Raw genomic sequence first — 13,790 nt, 5'->3', positions numbered from 1 at the left:
TTAGTTTCCCTTGCTGTTCAGGTGTTGGATCTGAGTGGTTTGAGGGAGCAGGCAAAGTGCCTGCTTCCAACCTTTCACCCATGCGACCCTGCAACTAGCCTGGGATAATGGTCTTTTCTCCTTTCATTTCTCCTTCTCTTGGCCGGGGAATATTGCGCCTTGGCATGCCTGAGATTCGGGAGGTTTGCAGAGTGAAAATGTAGCCCATGCGCCTCCATTTTGCTGAGATCTGGTTTAGAATGGTAAAACTTATCACCACCTTGACCCTATTAACATCCCTTGTACATTACTGCATTGCATGTGCCTGCACTCAACACCAGCGTAATGTGCGCCTCCAAGTGGAGGCAGTGACTTTGCATCCCCCCCCTTCATGTGTCCTGTTTTGTTTTCAGAACATCAAGTCTTTGATGGGGCTGGAGAAGACAAAAGGTTTCTGCCAAGTGGTGGTGTCATCCAACCGGCGAGATGGAGTGTCCCACTTGACCCAGTCATCCGGCCTGGGAGGAATGAAACCCAACACTGTTCTGGTGACTTGGCCAGAGTTATGGAGGCAATCTGATGGTCCAACCGGGTGGAAGAACTTTGTCGGTCAGTATCACATTGTTCAATTATTCACTGAATCTTCACGTGATTAGTCAACGAGGCACCAAGTCTAATTTCACGATTGATCTGTTATCGTGGATAATCATAGAATCCCTACAGTGCAGGAGGCCATTTGGCCCATTGTTTCATCGACCCTTGGAAAGAGCACCCTACCTAGCCATTTATGCATTTTAGGAATCCATCAGGGCTCCAGTTCGACCTCCAGTTGAGGGTTGATCTGATCGAGATGCTTAAAATGATCAAGTGTTGTCGCCGAGAAAATGTTTTCTCCGGTGAACTCAAAACCAACGGGCACAATCTTCAAATTAGAGCCAAGGTATAAGAGGGAGATCGGAAAGCATTTAATCGCACCAAGGGTTGTGGAAATCTGGCTGTGGTTGCTGTGGTAAATTTAAGATTTCCAAGACTAACATTAATAGATTTGTTTTGAGTCAGGGTAGCCAGCGATATGCTAGAAAGATGGGAAAGTGGAATTGAGGTACAGATTAGGTCTGAGTGAATGGTGGGACAAGCTTGCTTACTGGTCTACTCCTATGTCTATATAATAAGATTGAGGGGCTGAATGACTTTCTTCTGTCCCTGTCTTTTGTTTTCAAGATTATAAAATCACTTTTCAAGTCCACTTGAAGTTGTGTAACCTGTGTACACCACGGATCCATTCTCTCCAGCTTCCATCGTGTTTGCAAAGAACCATTGATTAGGCCAAGCACATGATCAGTTTTTTAAAATCAATAACCTGGACCATGCCTTGGTTCCTTCACTGTACAGACATCACCCAAGTCCAGCAAGTTATTTTCTCCCTGGTACTAATGTAACGTTCAGGACTTCGTATAACCCACCTCAGTCATTTTGAATGTGCACCATGTGGTTCTGACTTTGTGTCGAACTGTCGGTAGTGAGTCCCCGATTCTGGAAAGTGCACCCAGACACACTTTAAAAGTTCATTCTCGGGATGTTGGCATTTGTGGCCCATTCCTTCTTGCCCTTGGGGACCACCGATGGGCCTTCTTGAACCCTACGGTCCATGTGATGAATGTCCTCCAATTTTGTGTTTAGGAGTGAGTTCCATCACTTTGGGCAATGCTGAAGGAACAACAAATCTGCCAAATCCAAATGGTGTGTGTGACCTGAGAGGTGATGACATTCAACTCCGCGAGCTGCCATTGTCCTCCAAGCTTGTGGAGGGCAAGAATTTGTGGAGTGTTGCTGAAGAAGCCTTCACAAGTTGCTGCAGCGCATCTTGAAGATAGTACGCCCTGCAGTCACAGTGCACCAGTGATGGAGGGAATGGACATTTAAGCCAGTAGATAGACTACCAATGAAGCAGAATGCTTTGACCTGATCAACCAAATAATCATTCTGACTATTTTACCAGTCATACACCCAGTTAATTTAGGACATTATTATCATTTTCTGGAAAATTACCTGAAGAGAGAATCTGAAGGACTATGGGAAAAGGTCTGGAATGGGACTAGATGAATTGCTCTTCCAGAGAGTCAGGCAGACATGATATGCTCAATGGCCCTCTTCTGTACTACAAACATTCAATTATTCATTGCTATTCTATTTGGATAAAATGTGCCTCAATATAAACATTGCAGTCTACATGTTGGAGATTAATAAACACAAGTACAAATTTCTTGCTGTTAATCCAGATCGTCCTTTAAATTGTGAAACTCTTCGAAGCATCTCTGGCATGTATTTTTTATGGAGGGTTAACAATTTGAAACCTTAAGTGCCGTAAATAGAAATAAAACACACTCTTCTAGTGTAGTGTAAGTTGTCAATAATTCGAAGACATTCTTTGTGTGGCCCTTGATGAAATGGGCACCTTTTCCGGATGTCTGCATTCCTATCAGAAAACAGCAGGTGGCGCTCACGGCTCACTTTTTTTTGCTGTAATGCAGTGTTCTTCAAACTTTTTTCCGGGGACCCATTTTTACCAAGCGGCCAACCTTTGGGACCCAACCCGGCCGAACTGCGCGACCCACCATTTCCTCTTGCCTTGTTTGCTGCTGACAAAAATAGAGGACATGGTTTTGGGTCCCTTTGGCTCTCGTATACGCTCCTCCAATGGAACCTGTTGGAAGAAGGTGAAGCCTTCCCAGGTCGGAATGTATGGAGTCTCCATCTGTCCAAAGTTCTGCATTTTTTTCCTGTAAAACTTTATCAAATAAGCCCCCCCCCCCCCCCCCGAACTTGTAAATAAAAATAAAATAAATGAAAAAAACAAAAATTGAATGAATAAAATAAATAAATAAAATGAACAAACCCTTAGCCCACCCCCTCGAACTTGTAAAACAAAAAGCTGCGACCGTTTATTTTAAAAAAGCGGCTGCACTGCGCATGCATTGCTGATGATCGGGCACGCATACGCAGTTCGGCCACATTTTTTTTCACATGTTCGCTGCCATTTTGAAGGCCGCTTGCAGCCGACGTTATTAACAGCTGGCTGCTGCGGCTGTTGCGCACAGATTTGCGCAATCGGGAGCGCCGCGATGGACGGCTCAGCGACCCACCCGCGGGTCGCGCCCCCGAGTTAGACAATGCCTGATGTAATGTGTGATTATCCCTCGCTCCAGTTGCTCTGTCTGGACCTGTAGACTTAATTACCTGCAAGACTTGCAATCAAAGTATCGTATTGCATCTTTGACTGTCGATGTATATGTTTCTGGAACCCATCTCTTCATTCACCTGAGGAGGGAGCAGTGCTCCGAAAGCTAGCGATTCGAAACAAACCTGTTGGGCATTAACCTGGTGTTATAAGAATTCTTACTGTTTTCAAATGTAGGAAGGACCAGTACAGGACCTGCAGTTGTGAGTGCAAGAAAGAGAGAACCTGGAGTCAGCACTTGGCCCATCGAACCCGATCCACCATTCAACAAAATTATGATGGATCTCCCCACATTCCCCTTAATATCCTCAAATCTTACTGACCTCTTGTCTTGAGACTGCTCAATGACCGAGAACCATAGAAGCTCAGAGATGGAGAATACCAAAGACACTCAACCCTTGAGTGAAGAAATGCAGCCTCATCTCAGTTTTAAATGACCAGCCCTTTATTCTGACTCAATGCCCCAGTCGGACATCTCACCCTGTCAAGTCGCTTAGCAATTTTGTGTATTTCAATTAACTCGCCTTGCACTTAAACTCCAAGTGTAGAGGCCTAGTCTATTCAACCCTCATCGGACAATCTCCTCATTCCAGGAGCCAGTCCAGTGAGCCTTTGTGCTCATCCTGTCAGGTGGGTTTATCCTTTCTTGGGTAAGGAGACAGAAACTGCGCACAGTACTCCCAGTGTGGCCTCACCAATACCAATACCCTACATAAAAGTGTAGTTAGACATATTTACTCTTGCACCCCAGAGCACCCATTGTGCTCTGTCACGGGGCCTCAAAAGAAGGGAGGGTTTGGGTCCCAAAATGCAGACTGTCTGATCGAACTCCTTCACAGCCATTCAACCATAGCGTGTGTGTGCGCACGTGCGTGCGGCAGAGCCCGTATGTATCCAAACTCTTTCAGGAATGAGCCAATCTTGACAGCAACCTCCACCCGGGGAACGGCCACCTGGCATTGTGATGCACTTGACTACCATAGGTTTTCAAGTGGCAGCATTGTCACAGTTGGATATGGCGTGCAGTGGTGTGCCTCCAGCCTATTGGGAGAGAGAAACACATTCTGCAGATAAACCTCTTGCTCTAGAACTGAGGCGAGGCCAAGTCAGTCCATTTCAAGCCTGCATTTCCTCAGAAAGAACATTGTATTCTTTTCAATTGATGTCCTTTCTTTGTGTGATCGCAAGCAGGAGTGAATCAGGCAATGGCCACTATTATAGAATCTCAGCATCAGCGTTGTCACCTCTTTAGGCTTCCCAACCTAATAAATATTTGAAGAAGTGGAAGTAACTGCAGAATTTCATGGCACAGATGAAAACTGTTTGGGCAATCATTACCTGCACAGCTCTCTGAAAGAGCTATCCACTCGGTGACATCGAGGTCTACGGCACAGTAAAGGCCCATTGCGTCTGCGCCAGTCATACACAACCACTTAATCCCATTTTGCAGCACTTGGCTTTTTGAAAATGTTAACATTTTTTAAATTTCAGATATGATGGAGTCTATTCCTGCAACTATTTCTGGTGGGAACATTCCATGTCCTAACGGCCCCTCAATTCCCATCTATAATCATCGTGTCATCAAATTTTATTTGGTTGGGAAAATTATTACTGCAGATAACTTGCTGTACTTGATGCAAGAATGGATTTAATTTTCAGTTATATAAAAAAGGTTTTTAAATGTACATTGGGGCGTGCTGGTTGATGGAAATAACGTTATGGATCAGGAAATTGAAGTTATTTCCATAAGTAGTAAATAGCCGGAAAAATAAAATATTTCACCATCTACTAAGCACTGGCAAGATTGCTTGTACAGGTATCTGATGTAACTAAAGCCACAATTGAATGCCTAAAACTCATTGGAAAAGCAACCCACAGGTGGTATTCCCATGATAAAATGTTTATGAGGTCTGTTTGTGGTCAGAAAATCCTCATGGGCCCTTTAAAAGGATTTTGCATGTTTGGATTGATTAGTAAGTTCTGGCTGAAATATTTTATATTCATTTTCACTATTGAAAGCTATACAGCAGTAGGTACAAATGTTTTAGATATTGACTCCCTGAATATAAATGTATAAATGGCCTTAGATTGGTTTGAGGCACTGAAGATTGATCAAGTTTCTGGACCTGATAGCATTTAACCTCAAGTGCTGGAGAATATCAGAGGAATACTATATGGCCATTAATTTAGATGCCTAATAGTTCTTTGAGATCCGGATTAGTTTGAATTGACTGAAGAACGAGCTTGATGCATGATTTCTTGCACACAGTGTCCTCTAATTAGCTGGGAGGAAGGTGGTGCAAGGTCCTCATAAAAGGTTAAGTCATAAGACAAGAGCTTATATTGTTGTAGGTAATGTATTGGCATGGGTAGAGAATTATCTAATGGTAAGAAACAGCGAGTGGGAATAAGGTTCTTTTTCAGGTTGGTGACCTGTAACCAGTGAGGTTCTATGGGAATCAATGCAGGGACCACAACTGTTCACAAATTATAGAGTAGGTCTTACGAGGAAAGGTTGAGGGTGCTAGCCCTTTTCTCATTAGAACGGAGAAGGATGAGGGGCGACTTGATAGAGGTTTATAAGATGATCAGGGGAGTAGACAGTCAGAGACTTTTTCCCCAGGTGGAACAAGCCATTACAAGGGGACATAAATTTAAGGTGAATGGTGGAAGATATAGGGGGGATGTCAGAGGTAGGTTCTTTACCCAGAGAGTAGTGGGGACATGGAATGCACTGCCTATGGAAGTAGTTGAGTCGGAAACATTAGGGACTTTCAAGCGGCTATTGGATAGGTACATGGATTACAGTAGAATGATGGGGTGCAGCTTAATTTGTTCTTAATCTAGGACAAAAGTTCGGCACAACATCGTGGGCCGAAGGGCCTGTTCTGTGTTGTATTTTTCTATGTTCTGTGTGCCAAGCCCCATTCAATAATATCTACATGGCTGGTCTGCATCTTAACTCTATCTGGATTTGTTCCATATCCTGTAAGTAAGGTTTTCTGCAATTTATGTATTTAATAGCTTGAATTACATAACCAAACTGCATTTTGAATTTCTAGCTATGCTAAGGACTAATGATTCAATATTTCAGGGTTCAATATAAAATGCCAGTCGACACTAATATTTTACACTTAAAAAGCATAGTCGCTGACGTTTGGAGACTCAAATGATTAATACATAGGAAAACAACATAATGAAATATTGGGACGTTATATGGTCCTTGAACTGCTGCACCTCAAAATTTCCCACTACACAACCGGTGGTGATGGGAGTTGGGGGAGTGAGTGGATTCCCTGGTGGGATTCCCCAGAGAATTCTCAGCAGTTTGACCCCTGCTCATTTTAATCATCTCGATCCGATCATCCCTGAGCTCAAGAACAAACTGCAGTCAAAGAACAAAGAAAAGTACAGCACAGGAACAGGTCCTTCGGCCCTCCAAGCCTGTGCTGATCATGATGCCCTAACTAAAAACAAAACCTTCTGCCCTTAGTCGGTTTCATCCCTCTATTTCCTCTCCATCCAGATGCCTCTAAAATGTTGCTAATGTGCCGGCTTCCACCATATCCTCTGGCAGCGCATTCCAGGCACCCACGACACTCTGCGTGAAAAACCTACCCCGCACATCTCCCTTAAACTTTCCCCCTCTCGCCTTGAACCTCTGCCCCCTTGTAATTGACACTTCCACCCTTGGAAAAAGCCTCTGACTATCCACCCTCTCTATGCCTTTCATAATTATGTAGACCTCTATCAGGTCTTCCCTCAGCCTCCGTCTTTCCAGAGAAAACAATCATAGTTTATTCAACCTCTCCTCATAGCCAACACCCTTGAGACCTGGCAACATCCTGGTGAACCATCTTTGCACTCTCCCCAAAGCTTCCACTTCCTTCTGATAATCTGATGACCAGAACTGCACGCAATGATGAGGACCTTTTAAATGAGGCTAAAGAGAGGGGAATCCTCCCCCCTCCCAATGATGTCGCAGGCTTCGATTTCGCTCATCCTTAAACGAGAAAAAGACCCGGAGCAATGTGGGTCATATAGGCCGATCTTGCTTTTGAACGTAGATGCCAAGCTGCTGGCTAAGATTTTGGCCAATAGGATAGAGGACTGTGTCCTAGGGGTGATAGAGGAGGACCAAACCGAGTTTGTTGAAAAATGAAAATCGCTTATTGTCACGAGTAGGCTTCAATGAAGTTACTGTGAAAAGCCCCTAGTCGCCACATTCTGGCGCCTGTCCGGGGAGGCTGATACAGGAATCGAACCGTGCTGCTGGCCTGCTTGGTCTGCTTTAAAAGCCAGGGATTTAGCCCAGTGAGCTAAATCAGCCCCTTAAGGGTAGGCAGCTCAATGCTAACGTTCAGAGGTTTTTGAATGTAATTATGATGCCCTCAGAAGGAGAGGAGGTGGAGGTGGTGGTTGCGATGGATGCGGAGAAGGCCTTTGATCGGGTGGAGTGGGAGTATCTTTGGGAGGCGCTGGGAAGGTTTGGGTTTGGTGAAGGCTTCATCGACTGGGTGTGATTGCTCTACCAGGCGCCAGCAGCGAGCGTCTGCATGAACCGGCTGAGGTTGGGGTACTTTAAGCTACTCCGAGGGACGAGGCAGGGGTGCCCCCTCTCCCCGTTGCTGTTCGCTCTGGCTATGGAGCCGCTGGCCATGGTGCTGAGAGCATCAAGGAATTGGCAGGGGCTGGTTCGGGGTGGGGTGGAGCACCGAGTTTCGCTATACACAGCCGATCTGCTCTTATACATCTTGGACCCGGTTGAGGGGATGGGGGAGGTTATGCAGATCTTGGGGGAATTTGGCAGGTTCTCTGGGTACAAATTGAACATGGGAAAAAGTGAATTGTTCGTGATCCAGGCAAAGGGGCAGGAGAGGAGACTGAAGGACCTGCCACTCAGGATGGTACAGAGGAGCTTTCGCTACCTGGAAATACAGATGGCTCGGAAATGGGAGGCATTACACAGGCTCATCCTAACCCGACTGGTGGAGCAAATGGAGGGGGACTTTAAAAGATGGGATATGCTCTCGCTATCGCTGGCGGGGAGGGTGCAGACCGTGAAAATGATGGTGCTCCCCAGATTTTTGTTTGTCTTCCAGTGCCTCCCCATCTTCATCCCTAAGACCTTTTTCAAATGGGTAAACAAGATTATTTCGGGCTTTGTATGGGCGAATAAAACCCCACTGGTGAAGAAAATGTTCTTGGAGCGCAGTCGGGGGGAGGGTGGGTTGGCGCTGCCAAACTTCTGCAACTACTACTGGGCGGCGAATATAGCAATGATTAGGAAGTGTATAATGGGGGAGAGGTCGGCATGGGAGCGGGTGGAGGCGGTGTCATGCAAAGACACCAGTTTGGGAGCACTGGTAACGGCACCTCTGCCGTTCTCTCTGGCCCGTTACTCCACTAGCCGGGTGGTGGTGGCGGCATTGAGGATCTGGGGGCAATGGAGGAGGTTTAAGAAGGTGAAGGGTGCGTCAGTCTGGACCCCGATTTTCAATAACTGCAGTTTCACGCCGGGCAGGATAGATGGCGGGTTCCGAAGTTTGCAGAGAGCAGCAATTAGATGGATGGGAGGTCTATTCATAGACGGCAGCTTTCCCAGTCTGAAGGCGCTGGAGGACAAGTTCAAGCTACCGCCGGGGAACGGTTTCAGATATTTACAAGTCCGGGACTTTCTGAGGAAACGGGTGTTGGCTTTCCCGCTGATCCTGCCACGGGGGATACAGGACGGAGTAGTGTCCGGTACCTGGGAGGGGAAGGGAAAAGTGTTGGATATCTATCAGGAGTTGTTGGAGGCGGAGGAGACCCCGGTGGAGGAACTGAAGGGCAAGTGGGAGGAGGAGCTATGTGGGGCGCTAGAGGCAAGTCTGTGGGCAGACGTCCTAAGCAGGATTAATTCCTCCTTATCTTGTGCCAGGCTCAGTCTAATACAGTTTAAGGTGATACACCGGGCACACATGACGGCGGGGATGAGCAAGTTTTTTGGCGTAGAAGTTGGATGTGTGCAAGGTGTGTGGGAAGCCCAGCAAACTATGCCCATATGTTTTGGGTATGCCCGAAGCTTGGTGGATTCTGGCAGGGGTTTGCTTAATCACACTGTTTCTCTGAAGTGCTTCCATCAGCATGTCCCTTAATTGTTTCTAGCATTTTGTCAATTACTGATCTTTTAGTTTCCTGTTTTGTGTCTCTTGCTTTTCTTAAACAGCAGGTTTATGTTTGCTATTTTCCAGGCCTTAGAAACTCATTTAGGCTCTAAGGAATGATGGAAAATCAGCACCAATACACCCACTACCTCTACAGCTATCTCTTTTAAAATCCCAGGATGCAGGTCATCAGGTCCTGGGGATTTGTCACCACATAGTATTGGAGATATTCATGGGACTATTTCTTTACATACACTGACTGCTTAGGTTACTCATTCTTGCTAAAACCTTGGCTTCCGATTATTTCTGGGATGTTTTTGGTGTTTTCACCCTGAGGACAGATGCAGAGCATTTAATGTTCTGCTGTTTATAGAGGCTGTTTAACACAGGGCTAAATCGCTGGCTTTGAAAGCAGACCAAGGCAGGCCAGCAGCACAGTTCAATTCCCGTAACAGCCTCCCCGAACAGGTGCCGGAATGTGGCGACTAGGGGCTTTTCACAGTGACTTCATTTGAAGCCTACTTGTGACAATAAGTGATTTACAATTTTTCAACGTCTTCCATTTCCTTATGCCCTGCTATAATTTTAACCTGCCTGTCTCTGAATCGGTACAAGTTTACTTTCATTAATCCACATGCCGACATAAATGTCAATGATCTCTTTTTATGCCGCTTCCTAGTATACTCTTAATCTCTTTTCTCTTTCTGATCAATTTATTTGGTCCTCCTGTGCTGAGTTCTAAACCCCTCCACAGTTCTTATGCTTACAGCTATTTTGACAAATGATTAGGTACTTACTTTGCTTGAACATCAGCTTTAACTCCTCACTAGCCATGGTTGGATCAATTATTTGTACCTGAAAGAAATGTTGATTTTTTGCAAATTATATATTATTTAAATGCTAACCATTGCTTGCCTACTGTAATTTATTTTGAGTAGTTATCCAATCTATCATAGTAAACATGCTTCTCTTCCTCGGGTTTGCTTTGTTCAGATGTAAGCCCCTACTTTTCGACTTAACTAAATGATTTTCAAACTTAATATAAGAAGCTATCATGTTATGACCACTTCTCATGCAGGTCTCTTTGCCACAAGGTTACTAGTTAACCCTTTTTCACTGCACTATACTAGATTCAAAATAGTCTGTCCTTGGGTTGGTTTCTCAACATACTGATCTAGGAAAGTATCTTGTGCATTTTCCATGAATTCACACTCCACACTATTACTTCAAATTAGGTTTGCTTACTCTGTATGAAAATTAAATCTCCCCATGATTACTGTATTATCCTTTTATGTGCACCTCTAATTTTCTGATTTATACTCTGTCCTGCACTACAACTGCCAACAGGGGCTATAAACAAATCCACAAATCCCACCAATGTTTTCTGCCACTTGCTATTTCTTAGCTCCATCCAAACTAATACTGCTTTGTCTGAGCCAAGATCCTTTCTCTCCACTGTTTATTTTATCCATTTTATATCACGACGATCCCCCCCTCCTTGTCTACTTTGCATATCTCTTCCAAAAGCTAAATTTCTTGGAATATTTAGCTCCCAGCATTGATTATCTTGTAAACTCTTACAAATGTGTGCAATTGCTGTTAGATCAAACCTGTTTACTAACCTGTTAATTCACCTGGAACAAAGTGTCCAGGTCATTCTCGCCCCTTTCTGAAACTGTGGAATGTCTTCAGCTGGGACTCCAGTCCAAGAACTCGGAAGCAAAATTCCTAAAGCTGCAGATGTTTGCTGCATATATGATTATCCAAAATTATAATTGTTACAAGGCCTTGGTTACAGTTCATTAGGCTGAAGAAGTCTTCAACTGTATACGTAGGTTATCTGTAAGTCTTTTACTACTGGAACTATTTACAAATATACAGCAAAGGGTACAAGCTCTGAGCTATCTTCATGCCTGTGGTTCTTCCTAACACCACACCGACCCTGTGTATCGGTCATGTGCTCTCTTACATTACTGTGCGTGTGTGGGGGGGGGGGGGGGGGGGGTAAATTTCTTTACTCAGTCCCATATTAACCTTGTATGTGCCAGACCATTAACCTCCCCACAAGTCTTTCTCCAATACGTTTTCCGTGATTATAGTTTCCCTTATGTCTTGCATTGTTATTACAATCAGCCTGGTTTGTTGTTGTTACTACATTATCACTACCACATCTTCACCCCCCCCCCCCCCCCCCCCCCCCCAAACTCCTTGAATTCAAATTTCTGATGGTCTGGAGGCCTTTTAACTCATCCATATCACACCCACACTGTTGTCAGAGGAGTGAGTACCTTCTATCGCTGCTGGTTCTTTCTATAGATTTGGAGCCTGTTCTAGAGTCTCTGTATTTTTTTTCATCCTTTTTTTTCCGTGTTGAACCTCATTTGGTCGGTTCAGTTGTTGTGTTCGCTGGTGGTTGTTATTCAAACTCATTTCTTGTGGGTTAGACGAATGTTGTGCTCGTCTATTTATTACTACTTTCTCCTCTTTGTTCATCCCGTGGTCATTGCGATGTATATGAAAGGTCATGGCAATGTATATGGAAGGTCATGTTTCAACAATGAAACCTTCATTCCCACTTGTTCACCAATTGTAGCCACATTTTTGATTACTTTCTTCTTTTCCAGTTGTTTTCCGAGCTTGTTGGTCTTTTCATTCAGCTCCACAACTATTCTGGTAAGTTGAGTTATCTGCAGAAACTTCACCCGGGCATTCAGTTTTTTTCCGGAATGTTTCTTGCATGGTCACTGCCTGCTGTTTAGACTCTCTCAATTCATTCATTAGCCCCTCGACGTTTTTCTTAGAATTTTCCTTATCTGCTTTTAAAGTCTGTATTTGCTCTCCCATACTCTACATCTCATCCATTCTGCTGTTCGGACTGGATTAGAATTCAACAATTCCATCAATTCTGTCACCATTCAAGCAACTATTCTGATTCATTTTCAATTTTTTTGCATGTTGCAGGCACTGTTCCCGCTGTTCATTCAAAACCTCCAGTGCTTGAAATTGCTCAAGTTTTAATTGAAATGCTATCTTTGTGGAATCTGCTTCGACAATCCTTTAAGCATTTCAAGTCCTCTGTCAAATTACCTCCTTCTTGTGAGGACCACTCCAGTGTTCTCAACAGCTCTCGATTTTGCTTAAAAACTCATCCTTCATCCGTGAAAGTTGATTTCTCTCCAGGTATCAGTTTTCCTACAGCAGAGGATAATTCCTCTGTGCTATCTTCATGCTCGCATTCAGTAATTGCATTTCTGCCAATTGTTTTGAAGCTCCTCACACTCAGTTCAGCTTGCTCTTGCCATTCTAGGTTCTTGAATTTCATACATAACTTTATCCCCCCCCCCCCCCCCCCAAAGATCTGTTCCAAATGTCCACCCATTTTCTTCAGTCTCTCTTGTACCTCTGGTTTTCCTCCTGGAATGTAGAACACTCCTGAGTCTTCTCTGCCAACTACTTCTCCAATTCCTTCAAAGTGACAAATTAATTTTGCTTCACTTTGTAATTTTCCAGAGGAACATACTTTGACCTGAGGGATCGTTTTGGCACGTGGAGATCCTTTAGCGGGTTTTCCTTTTCTTTGTAGAGTGTAATTACTTATCTTCTAATTTAAGAGTCTCAAGTTTGTTCTGCTGTTCAACGTATTCCTGTTGAAAGGTTAGATACTGTTTTTGAATTTGATCTTGAAGGGCAATTGGCTGTTCTTTCAACTGTTCAGCTCTTGACTTCTCACTCTGTGCTTCAGTGTATTGCTTTGTCACTACTGATAATTCCAATGCAGTTTTTTCTAAAGTAGCATTCAACTACTTTTTAACACCCTTGATTTTCTAAGCGCATGAATTGGTTCTTCAAAGAATCTTTCAAGACTACAACCTATTTGAGTACCTTTTCTGTCTGCTGTTGTGCGTCGCCGCATATCTGGTTGCATTTCACCAAATCCTGTTTTGATTTGCCAACCATGGAATTGAGGGTTGTTGTTTCCTCCTGGTACCTTTTGTGATGCCTCAGAAATGCTTGTTCAGATTGCAATTTGCTTCATATTGTTTATCATGAGTTTTCAAAGGTATATAACCAGCTTGCAGTTTGTTTCAACTCTTTCAATACAACTTTGATATGAACATTTTCTGATTTTGCTTCACCTGCAGCAGGGCTTTGTCCTGGTCATTCATTACCAGCCACCTACTATTATAGTTCAGGAAATGTGTTGGAATTCCAAAAAGATATACCTTTGCGAATTATGGCAAGTTCCCTGCCCTTCTGGTACCTTTGTGTGATTTGTTTGGGTTTTGTCTTCCTCTCGTGAACTTTACAGGGGGTTTTCTATCCCTATTTTGAAGTTGTGTGCGCTTCACAACTTGAAGATTAAAATATCGAAAGCTTTTAATATTTCATTAAAGCTGGCCGAGGACTCATCAGTGCACTGCATTAGG

At 44.1% G+C, this 13,790-nt stretch overlaps 1 protein-coding gene across 4 annotated transcripts in view; it reads left to right on the top strand.

Annotated features, from left to right (window-relative positions):
* The window catches only part of LOC119965868 (solute carrier family 12 member 7-like), a 320,909-nt gene that overhangs the window by 268,356 nt on the left and 38,763 nt on the right, over window positions 1-13,790 (top strand). For all 4 annotated transcript variants that reach the window (XM_038796817.1, XM_038796813.1, XM_038796815.1 and 1 more), the window contains exon 18: window positions 393-588. In XM_038796817.1, coding sequence (XP_038652745.1) covers window positions 393-588 — 196 coding nt within the window. The remainder of the gene's footprint in view (window positions 1-392; window positions 589-13,790) is intronic.

The sequence above is a fragment of the Scyliorhinus canicula genome, chromosome 5, assembly GCF_902713615.1.
Source record: "Scyliorhinus canicula chromosome 5, sScyCan1.1, whole genome shotgun sequence".
Lineage (NCBI taxonomy): Eukaryota > Metazoa > Chordata > Chondrichthyes > Carcharhiniformes > Scyliorhinidae > Scyliorhinus > Scyliorhinus canicula.
This window is presented reverse-complemented; position numbering and strand designations above follow the sequence as displayed.